Here is a 12,031-nt window from a genome sequence, read left to right as displayed (position 1 = left end):
AGGCATCCTATTTTAGATGTTTCTATCAGGAGTTTTTGCCATTAGAGGACAATATTTCAAGCGTCATGTGATTTACCAGCAAGGTTCAGAACTTGACAATAAATTAATGACATACTTACAGAAGTCCATCATGAAATGCCTGAGAAGGATCTTGAATGAAATCAATGGGATCAGAAGATGCAAAGATGGCAGAAATAATGCCAGCAATGTTAACATCTCCAAGCTGATGATAGGTGTGCCGAATAGGAAGAGGCTCCTGAAAGTCACATTGAAGGCTAGGATTCTTGCGCGTCACTTCAGGCAATGCTATCAACAGCAACTCCATGAATAGTAACATCTTCCATGAGTGTCTTCTTTCTGTGTACAAGTGCCTCTGACTGCAACAAGATCTTTGAAGTAGATCAGACAGATCTGCCTTCTGTTTTTCAGACAAAACTAGGGAGTGCAACATATTATCAAATCAACTCACAGAGGTTTGGGCCTCCCAGCCATGGGTTGGAATTGGATGAGGACACTAAATACCATGATTCAGTGTCAGTTGCTCCTATTTTCATGGAGTCCCATAGGATTTGGAAGAGACAAACTAGCTAATTTCATAATGATAGTGAGACAATCACATATGTGAACAACTTCAAAACATGTGAGGACTTGCAGAGGCAGGAAGGCATGAGCCACAAGATGTAAATATATTTATGTGTAGAGGAATTACTGTAATTCTGTTCTATTCTATTCTATTCTATTCTGTCCTGTCCTGTCCTGTCCTGTCCTGTCCTGTCCTGTCCTGTCCTGTCCTGTCCTATCCTATCCTATCCTATCCTATCCTATCCTATCCTATCCTATCCTATCCTATCCTATCCTATCCTATCCTATCCTATCCTATCCTATCCCTTCCATTCTTACACTACACTACACCACATTCTCTACCCCACTGCACTCCACTTCCTTCCATCTTGTTTTATACAATTATTTGTGAGCTTTCATGGAAGACATTTTCACCATGGGTTGATTGCTTCACTTTTTTTAATGTATCGTTATTTATTTGATATAGTCATTGGTAGTTTCATGATTGATTCTGGTACATCATCAATATTTTTTTCTGGAGACCCATAGGAAGACTTGTGAAACATCACAATGAGACTGGTAGGAGTACCAATTTAATAAATCAATCAATTATAACTCTGGTCCAACTAAGAGTGCCTTCAATTTATTTCATTCATTAGTTCAGGATGAGATTGAAGAAAATATCCTATGGGTGCAATATAAACAAAAAAGGATGTAGGTTTCCATCATACAGACATTGAAGTGGGGAAAGATATAAATTCCAAATTCCCACAATACATTAGACTACAATATATTGAAACAGTCAGGATCAAACTACTGGCAGTTGGCAGAATTAGCCTCCAGTACTGCACTCTAATCACTGTGCCACCACAGTTCTATGATGCCTCACTTAATGATTGCACCACTTAATAATGAATGTTGGGGTCCCAACTGTGGTTGTATGTAGACGGCTGCCTGAAGTTTTAGATCATGTTGACAAATGTCTCAACTCACCACTCGAGGGCAGGGAAAGGCCCACAAAATCTGCCTTCTTCAAAGCCAGAAAGAAAGTTTGCAGGTGTGGAAAAGGGAGGAGGAGAATGAGGGGGAGAAACAAGTGAATAAAAGCAAATTTCCGAGACACTATGGCATACCAATTCCCAATTTATGTTCTGGTCCCTGCATTTTTATACATCTGATTTCTAGAGTTGGTTGACAGTTCCTATAACATTCACAGCAATCATAGTTTCTTTAACTTCTAACAAGGAAGAAATGCTCACGAAGGTCATCGATCAAACTTTATTTTATGTCTATTTATTTAGAAGCATGTATATGGTGCCTACACGCCAGACTTTAAACTTCTTAACAAGTATCGCAAAAGAAACAAAGACATTGGACATTGGTGGAAGAGGATAAGAAAACATTCTGGAGGCATTTTTTGGAAAATAAAAATGAAGGATGGCTGGAGTCTCATGGTTTTGTTTGGATGCTATAAGGGAAAAACAGTCATGGTAAGTAGAACTTGAGTGGCGTTATTTATTTATTTATCAAATTTATATACCCACCTATCTCATTTTCCTGTGATTCTGGGAAATGTACATAATTAAAACATGTCAGATCATCACCATAATTAATTGATGAGTATTAATGCATAAATAGGAGGAGGATGCACTGGCTCAGTAGCTAAGATGCTGAGCTTGTTGATCTAAAGGTCGGCAGTTCAGCAGTTCGAATCCCTAGTGCTGCATAACGGGGTGAGCTCCTGTTACTTATCCCAGCTTCTGCCAACCTAACAGTTCGAAAGCATGTAAAAAATGCAAGTAGAAAAATAGGGACCATCTTTGGTGGGAAGGTAACAGCATTCCGTATGCGTTTGGTGTTTAGTCATGCTGGCCACATGGCCATGAAGACGTCTTTGGACAGTGCTGGCTTTTCAGTTTGAAATGGAGATGACCATCGCCCCCTAGAGTCGGGAACGACTAGCACATATGTGCAAGGTGAACCTTTACTTTTACCTTTAGGAGGAGGAAGAAGTATGAGGATTGTTCTCCATCTTGAGTTTGAAAGATGGAGATCTGAATAAATTAAATAATGATAATGGGACAGTAAAGAAGATGCACTAAAGTTAACATATCAGGAAGACCTAATGAGTACTGGAGAGACCAAAATGGACTACAAAAAAACCTGAATGAAAACCTAAAAAGAGACATGGAAAGAGAAAGCATTGCATGGTCATTGCATTAAAACAAATATCAGGGTAACAGATAATAGCATTACATGGAATGACTATGAGAAGGAAAATTGGAGAAAGAGGTACAAGTGCTAATTCTGGCTGCAAAAAACATTGGAGCTGATAAATTTCTCATCAGCCAATTGCAAAAGGCAGCTTTACTTGGAGCAGCTTACATTTGGTGATGATAACTATAACACCATGTAATATTTAAATCTGTCTATGTCTGGTCTTTGGGAAGGATTTGATATGTTTGTTTGTTTTTTATTATTATTTTATTAGATTTATATACCGCCCTACTCCTGAAGGACTCAGGGCGGTGAACAGCCACAGAATAAAACACATAAATACAAAAATTTAAAATAGAATAAAAACGAATTAAATAATTTGGCTGAGACGAATTTAAAATACCCAATAATTTAAAAACAAATCAAAATTTACATTTAAAAGGGGAAAAGATACGTAAATAAAAATGCCAAATCCAATCTGAACATCTGGTTGTTCTGGGACAAAACATCATAATCCCCAGTGAGGCAGTTCTTCACTGCATAAACAGAGGGATAGAATCAAGATCATGTGAAATGTTAATACCGCTTTATAATGCCTTGGTAAGGCCACACTTGGAATACTGCATTCAGTTTTGTTTGCCACTATGTAAAAAAGATGTGGAGTGTTAAGTCCTCGCAGTTCCGACTTCCCCAAAACCTGCCCTGTTGCTACTCGGCTCTGATTGGCTAAGACATGAGCAGCCAAATAGCAGGAAAACACAGCACTCATATTGGTTCCTCCCATGTGACAGCTCCCTATTTAAGCCGTTGTCAGACGGCAACAAGTTGTCAATGTGTTCGCTCGCGCACAGTTGCCTGAGGGTAGAACAAGAAGCAATGGGTGGAAACCAATCAAGGAGAGAAGCAACTTAGAACTAAGGAGAAATTTCCTGACAGTTAGAACAATTAATCAGTGGAACAACTTGCCTCCAGAAGTTCTAAATGCTCCGACACTGGAAGTTTTTAAGAAGAGATTAGATAACCATTTGTCTGAAGTGGTGTAGGGTTTCCTGCCTGAGTAAAGGGTTGGGCTAGAAGACCTCCAAGGTCCCTTCTAACTTTGTTAAATTAAAATTAAATGAACTTACAAGAAACATTTTTGTGCCAGAGATTTCTTTGGTCTTTGCTATTGAAAAGAAGACATATGGCCAGCTTTTAATTTAACCCCATGTTTTGTAGATTATGACTACACATGGTATGCATCAGAACAGAATAGAATAGAATTCTTTATTGCCCAAGTGTGATTGGACACACAAGAAATTTGTCTTTGATGCATATGCACTCTGTGTACATAAAAGAAAAGATACATTTGTGAAGAATAATAAGGTTCAACACTTAATGATAGTCATAGGAAAACAATTAATATAAATCTTAAGGATATCAGCAACAGGTTGACAGTCATACAGTCATAAGTGGGAGGAGATGGGTGATAGGAACGATGAGAAGATTAATAGTAGTGCAGACTTAGTAACTAGTTTGACAGTGTTGAGGGAATTATTTGTTTAGCAGAGTGATGGCGTTCAGGAAAAAAACTGTTCTTGTGGCTAGTTGTTCTGTTGTGCAGTGCTCTATAGCATTGTTTTGAGGGTAAGAGTTGAAATAGTTTATGTCCAGGATGTGAGGGGTCCATAAATATTTTCACAGCCCTCTTTTTGACTCGTGCAGTATACAGGTCCTCAATGGAAGGCAGGTTGGTAGTAATTTCTGCAGTTCTAATTATCCTGTGAAGTCTGTGTCTGTCTTCTTGGGTTGCAGAACCAAATGAGACAGTTATAGAGGTGCAGATGACAGACTCAATAATTCCTCTCTAGAAGTGGATCAGCAGTTCCTTGGCTAGTTTGAGCTTTCTCAACAGGGACCTCCCTCTGTCTGATTGCTTTAGAAAAAAAATCATAGACCTTCCCTGTTTAAACAAATTTGTATTTGTATTTAACCACACTTCTTTTTATAAATTCAGTGGGGAAGTTCTCCAACATGTATATATAAAGAATATCAGGCAAACATAAAGATTTATTAAAGCTTTCTCTTCATGAGCTGGTGCTTATCATTCAGCTCAGGTCTCATCACAATGATAAAACACTTGGGAAAAAAGATGCACACCAATAAGCCAGCACTGGAGGAGATCATGGAGAAGATCTCCACAGCCAATGTATATTTTCCCCTAGTGCTTAGATAGGTTGGAATAAAGCACAGCCAAACACTGCAGAAGAGCAACATGCTGAAGGTGATGAATTTGGCTTCATTGAAACTGTCAGGTAAATTCCTAGCTAGAAAAGCAGCAGAGAAGCTAAGCAGAGCAAGAAAACCCATAAAGCCCAAAACACAATAGAACATGACGGAGTCTTCATTGCACTCCAAGATGACTTCTTCAAACATTGACTGTGTATCAAAATCTGGGTATGGTGGGGACATTATCAGCCATACAGCACAAACACATATTTGAATAAGGGAGCAGGATAGAAGAATGAAACTGACCATCCTTCCCCCAACCCATTTCCTCAATCTGGAACCAGGTTTGGTGGCCATGAATGCTAAAACCACAACAAAGGTTTTGGCCAAGACACAAGAAACTGCCACAGAAAAGATGAGGCCGAAAGCTGGTTGTCGAAAGAGACACACAATCGTATTGGGTCTCCCAACAAATAGAAAGACAGAAAGGAAAGAGAGGAGAAGAGAAAGTAGGAGTGTATAAGTGAGATTCCGGTTGTTGGCTTTGACGATGGGAGTGTGCTTGTGTTTCATGAAGACTGTTATTATCCAAGTTGTCATTAAAGAAAAGAAAAGAGAAAGAACAGTCAGACTGATCCCTAAGGGTTCTTCATAGGACAAAACGATGATCCGCTTTGGAATGCACATATTTTTCCCAGGATTTGGATATTGATCTTCTGGACATGGAGAGCAGTCATCTACATCTGAAAACAATGCAGGTGAATTGATATAGGAAATTACATAGTGTTGGCTTAATCCCAGTATATTTGGAAATTTCGTACCCTTCTCCTTTGTTATTTTCCCCTCTGGACATAGGTGACAATCATAGCAACAAAACAACTTTCCTTCTTTCTTGGCCTTGCTGTGTCCTGTCTCACAAGGATCATTACACAAAGATAAAGGTAATGCCTATCAATGAATGGAGAAGAATTTTTAAGATACAGGAGGAAAGGAAATGCTTGGAGAGATACTGTTAGTACGGAATCAATAGATGAAAAATATAGATGGATAGCAGGATGACATAACTTTAGATGTAATTTCTCTGAAATAATAATTAATTAAATATCTACAATTATTGTATTTATGGCCTTCAGTACCATCATCACTGCTCTTCAAAGACAATTTCTGTGCTAGTTAGTTAAAGTTGGTTTTCTCAACTTCTGAATTTTGAAATCAGGAAACGGATGAAATCTGGCAGGTTTTACTTCAAAAACATAAAAATCATCGTCCATAATTAACGGAGGGCCAGTAAAGAATTCAATATTCAACAGCAATTGCTAAAAAAGTAAATAATTCTTACTGGTATCTTTCCTTTTCCAGAAAATTTGTACCTAGGTTAGTCAGAGATGATATTGTGACACTTTCATCAATAAAGATACTTAAATGAAGGCAGATAAATCTGGATTCAAAAAGCTAACCTGGTTAAAGCCTACTGGCCATGTGATGGAATCTACAGAAATATTGAAGAAGTTCTGTGCTGGAGCTGTGGGATCTATCACTCCAACTTTGACCCTAAGAAAAGATTGGTTTGGGAATGTGATCCAACTGATAAGATCAAATCCACCAATGAATTCTCCATTTTTATCAAAGGAGATCTTTTCACCAACACTATTGTTGAATCTGACACTTCTCAGAAAAGAATGAACCTGAAACACAGGCAATCAGAGGGGAACAAACCAAGGGAGGGAGAATTTTTTCATATATTCAAAACATACATATGAATATCTCTTTAAACAAAGAAAATATGAACACTTTATTTTATTTTATTTTTATTTTATTTTGATATTTGTATCAAACAAATAACATAACAATAATTCTAAAACAGAGGTTGAGGTAACATATCAGACTACTGAAATAAAATTAATATAAAATTGAAAAATAAACAACCAGCAAAAAAATAAAATTAAGCTCTGTAGTTTAAATTCAAAGCTACTTAAGCCAGATCACTTCCAATAAATATACTGTATAACAAATACTAGGATGCATACAACTACTATGTAATTTTGCTAATTTCACTTGCTAGCAAGATTATACCCAAAATCCTACAAGCTAGGCTTCAGCAGTAGGTGAAGAGAGAAGGACCAGCAGTACAAATTGTGTTTTGAATAGGCAGAGGAACTGGGGATCAAATTGGCAACATTTGCTGGATTGTGGAGAAAGCAACGTAGTTCAAGAAAACCATTACTTCTGCTTGATTGATTATACTAAAGCCTTTGATTATGTTGATCACAACAATCTATGGCAAGTTCTTAAAGTGTTGGGAGTACCAGACCACCATAACTGTAACCTGAGAAGGCTAATGTCAGTTCCCCCTGATTCATCTGGGAACCTTACAGCTTCCTGCCGTCAAAGGCCGGAAGAGGTGGGGAGGAGGGAAGGGCAATAAAGCTGTGTGGGTGTATGTGATGGGAAATCAGGAAGGGGAATGACAGGTGATAAAGACCAGAGCAGCCAGATCTTGTTTGTACCAGCATCCCAAGGCCAAGCCTGAGAAATATGTGGATTATCTGCAAACATCTCAGCATTCTCAAAACATCTTGGTGAGCTCTGGTTGGCTGGAAAAGGATTGGTCACAGAGGTGGGGGGAAGAATGAGATGTGGGTGAACCTTTTTTTGTATTTTGCAAGCACAGGAGAATTCAAAGCTGGCTTCACATTACAGCAACCAGCAACTTTAGTAGAAGAACTCTTTGCTTTAGCCAAATGGAGTTGATGGTCTTTCTTTCCTAAAAGATTAGATTGGGGCAGGTCTGGCACTTGCATGCCAGCCAAGAAGCAACAGTTAAAACCAGACATGTAAAAACTGACTGGTTCAAAATATGGTAATAAGTACAAAAAGGCTATATATTGTCACCTTGCTTATTTAAATTATATGCAAAGTACATCATGTGAAATGTCTGGCTGGATGAATCGCAAGCGAGAACTAGGATTGCTGGTAGAAATATCAACAACCTCAGATATGCAGATGATATCACTCTAATATCATGTGGAAGTATAATCACCTCCTTCCATTTATTTATAGACTGAATTTATGGAATGATAAGGAAGTGGCTTCCCAGGATGGGAAGTAAAAGTTAATTCAGATTGGATATTTTGTTTGTAAGAAAGAGGAGGAAAATAATTCACAGAGTAAATTGCAGATACAGATAGTAAAGTGCTCAGATTGACAAGATTTTATCTATAGGTGTAAAACAAGAAGAAATCAGCTTAGAAGAATTACTATCTGTCATTCTTGGTTTTGGGCTTGACAGGAGGTTAATTTCATGGAGAGAAACATATTCTAAGAAATTTTGTAGAATGCCATTTAAAGTTTTAATATCAGCATATGAATGTTTTGATTAGTTAATCCATTATTCTCACTTTTGGATTTTCAGACATCAATATCCCTGGAGAATACTGTTTGCTAGAGTTCATGGACACATGTTGCAACTACAGATGGATCGTTGGTCTTACCTGATACGTTCCTTCTCGTTGAGTGGAGACAGCAGCCAGCGTGGGTAGTGCCCATCCAATCAGCTTGAAGGACTGAGCCTGCCAATTATTCTTAGTCCCGCCTCTGTTGCCGGGCAGCCCAGCTTTGGCGAAGACTGGAAGACAGACTCGGTGTGTGGGACAAGGAAGAAACCAAAGACAGAAAAATAGAAAAATGCCGAGTCTAGCTTGAAGAAGAAAAAGGGGAGGGTCTGGCTGCTGTCTCCACTCAACGAGAAGGAACGTATCAGGTAAGACCAACGATCCTTCTCCATTGAGAGTGGAGACAGCAGCCAGCGTGGGACATACCCAAGTTCACTGTCCCGATGTCGGGTGGGAGTCACGCTGGACCGCATTGTCCTCTCCGGCAACAACCCTTTGGAGGACCCGACGACCAAACGAGGCTTCAGCTGATGCAAACTGGTCGAGTTTGTAGTGTCGGATGAAAGGACTGGGAGAAGTCCACGTGGCCGCCCTACAAATTTCCAGCAAGGAAGCCTGGGTGGCCCAAGCCGCCGTCGTAGCCGCGCTGCGGGTGGAGTGAGCTGTCAAGCCTGAAGGGCGCGGAAGGGATCTAACATCATAGGCTGTGGCAATCGTCTGGCGAATCCAACGACCGATGGTTGAAGAAGAGACCTTACTGCCTTGAGAGGTAGGTAAAAAGGAGACAAAGAGAGATTCCGAACGACGGAAGGGAGCCGTCCTCTTCAGGTAGATTCGCAGTGCCCGCCGGACATCAAGGGAATGCCAACGACGTTCCCGAGGATGAGAGGGCCGGGGGCAGAAATTTGGCAGGACCAGTTCCTGGGCTCGGTGGAAAACAGAGTTGACCTTCGGCACGAATGTCGGGTCCAAACGGAGTACCACTCGGTCTGCGTGGAAAACACAAAGGTCCGAACGAGTAGACAAGGCGGCGAGCTCAGATATGCGGCGAGCCGAAGTGATGGCCACCAAGAAGGCAACCTTGCAGGTGAGAAGTCTGAGGCTGGTAGTCCGAAGTGGTTCGTACGGGGAAGACGTAAGAGACTGCAAGACCAGAGGAAGATCCCAGGTCGGGTAGCGATGCAGAACAGGAGGACACAAGTTCTTTGCTCCCCGAAGAAAACGACGGATCAAAGGGTGTTGAGCCAGAGATGACAAGGAACCGCAGGTAAGTACCGAAGATAAGGCTACAATGTGTCGGCGGAGAGTGTTAGAAGAGAGACCCTGGGAGAGACCCTTCTGCAAAAACATTAAAATGTGTATAATAGACGGTTGTAGAGGCAAGACACCGGCCTGAGTACACCAGTTGCAGAAACTCCGCCAGGTGGCAGAGTAAATGCGTTCCGTAGAAGGCCGTCGGGAGGATAGCAAGGTATGCACAACATCTGCCGGGACTTGAACCTCCCTCAAAGTGCACCGCTCAACCTCCAAGCGGTTAGATTGAGCCAGGCCGGATCTGGGTGCTTCAGGGCGCCCTGCGAGAGAATATTGTCCAAGAGAGGAATGCGCCACGATGGGGTCACCGATAGGGACACGAGGTCCGCAAACCAGGGTCTCCGAGGCCAATGAGGTGCCACAAGGATCACTTCCGCTCGCTCGGATAGAATCTTGCGGATGACTCTGGGGAGGAGGGCCGTCGGGGGAAATGCGTACAGAAGGCCCGACGGCCAAGGAGTTCGAAGAGCGTCGACGCCTGCCGCTCGAGGATGTGGGTATCGTGAGAAGAACAGTGGAAGTTGAGAGTTCTCGTGCGTCGCGAACAGGTCGATCACTGGACGGCCGAAGCGAAGAGACAGTTCCTGGAAAAGGAGTGGGAGAAGACGCCATTCCGCGTTGTCTATCCACCAACGACTCAACCAGTCCGCTTGAACATTCTGTACCCCGGAGATGTGTTCTGCCCGAAGGGAACACAGGTGGCGTTCTGACCAGACACCCAACGCGACAGCCAGGGTTAGAAGAGACTTCGACCTGGTGCCCCCCAGTTTGTTCAAATGAGCCTTTGCGGCGACGTTGTCCGTGAGGACGAGGACGTGGGTCCCGGAGACCAGATGGCGGAAGGACTTTAGAGCTAGGTACACGGCCTTCAGCTCCAGCCAATTGATGGGATGTCGAGCTTCCGAGGGTGTCCAAGTCCCTTGAGCCAGTTGACCTTGACAATGGGCTCCCCAGCCCAGGAGACTGGCATCTGAAGTCACCACCACCCTCGAGGGCTCGAGGAAGAAGCAACCCGCCGAGAGAGCGGGGGAGCGCCACCACCGGAGGGATCTTCGTACCGCAGGAGGAAGAGGGATCGGCTTCGATGAAGTGCCTCTGCCAGCCTTCTACAAAGGCAAGAGAAACCATTGGAGTTCCCTGGCGTGAAGTTGAGCCCAGGGAACAATAGCTATTGCGGATATCATCTTACCTAAGAGTTGAGACAAGACATAGGGGGAAACCACCCGACTCCCCTCAACTCGGGAAACCAACTGCCTCAGACTAGCCTGTCTATCGGGAGAAAGAAAAACTTTGCCCTGATGAGTGTCAATCAGAGCACCCAAGTGCACTAACCTAGTAGAGGGAAAGAGATGGCTCTTCTCCAAATTAACAGAGAAGCCGTGAGCCGCTAGCGTCTCCACCGTCAGACGAATATCTAAGGCAGCCTGTTGCATAGAAGGAGACAACAGCAGAATATCATCTAAATAACACAGGAGGCGGACTGAACGGAGACGGAGCTGAGCCGCCAAGGCAGCCAGCACCTTTGTAAAGGTGCGGGGGGCAGAAGAAAGGCCAAATGGGAGAGCCCTATATTGGTAGTGTGCTCCGTTATAGTAAAACCTCAAAAAACGTCTATGGGATGGTAAGATAGGGATATGAAGGTAGGCCTCAGTTAGGTCAATGGAAGAGAGGAGATCGCCCCTCCGAACGCCGTCCAGAATAGACTTTAATGATTGCATTTTAAATTTTCGATACACAACGTATCTATTCAAACGTTTAAGGTCCAGAATAGGACGCCACCCCCCCCGAAGATTTAGGGACCAGAAACACCCTTGAATAGAATCCCGAACCCTCCTGACCGGGAGGCACAGGTTGGATAGCCCTGATAGACAGGAGATGCTGAACCGATGAGTCCATAAGGGACCTCCTAGAGGGATTACGAGAAATCGGACAGCAAACAAAGGAATGAGGAGGGGGGGCAACAAATTCAATGGCCAACCCAGATTTCAAGGTGGCGTGGACCCACTTATCCGAGGTGGATTCTTCCCAGACAGCGGCAAAAAGACCCAATCTACCGCCAATGGGAGGATCCAAAGGGCAATCAGCGACGGCGACAGGCGAAACGACCTCCTCCCCCTCGAAAGGGCCGCTTGAAGTTAAAGGGACGCCCTCTGAAAGACCTATCGGAAGACCCCCGTTGCCTGCTGAAAGACCCATCTCTCCTAAATGAGGGAAAGGGAGAAGAAGAGGAGGACCCCCCATCCGCACCTCTAGAGTAAGAACGAGAAGGGTAAGGAGAGAAACGGGGCGCTCCTCTCCGGAAAACAGCTGCTAACACCTTCTTTTTGTCCCTGGTTTCT

At 42.8% G+C, this 12,031-nt stretch overlaps 1 protein-coding gene across 1 annotated transcript; it reads right to left on the bottom strand.

Moving 5' to 3' along the window:
• Positions 1-4,830: 4,830 nt before the first annotated feature.
• Positions 4,831-8,851, bottom strand: LOC139317630 (vomeronasal type-2 receptor 26-like). Its single transcript, XM_070944714.1, has 4 exons — positions 8,805-8,851; positions 6,444-6,537; positions 5,813-5,934; positions 4,831-5,584 (listed from the first exon to the last, which is right to left on the bottom strand). The coding sequence occupies exons 1-4, from the start codon at positions 8,849-8,851 to the stop codon at positions 4,831-4,833; spliced, it is 1,017 nt and encodes a 338-aa protein (XP_070800815.1).
• Between the last annotated feature and the right edge of the window lie 3,180 nt (positions 8,852-12,031).

The sequence above is a fragment of the Pituophis catenifer genome, unplaced genomic scaffold (assembly GCF_029215685.1).
Source record: "Pituophis catenifer annectens isolate HBS135680 unplaced genomic scaffold, rPitCat1.0.hap2 SCAF_5, whole genome shotgun sequence".
NCBI lineage: Eukaryota > Metazoa > Chordata > Lepidosauria > Squamata > Colubridae > Pituophis > Pituophis catenifer.
The sequence above is the reverse complement of the archived record's forward strand: the minus strand, read 5'-3'. Positions and strand labels throughout refer to the sequence as shown.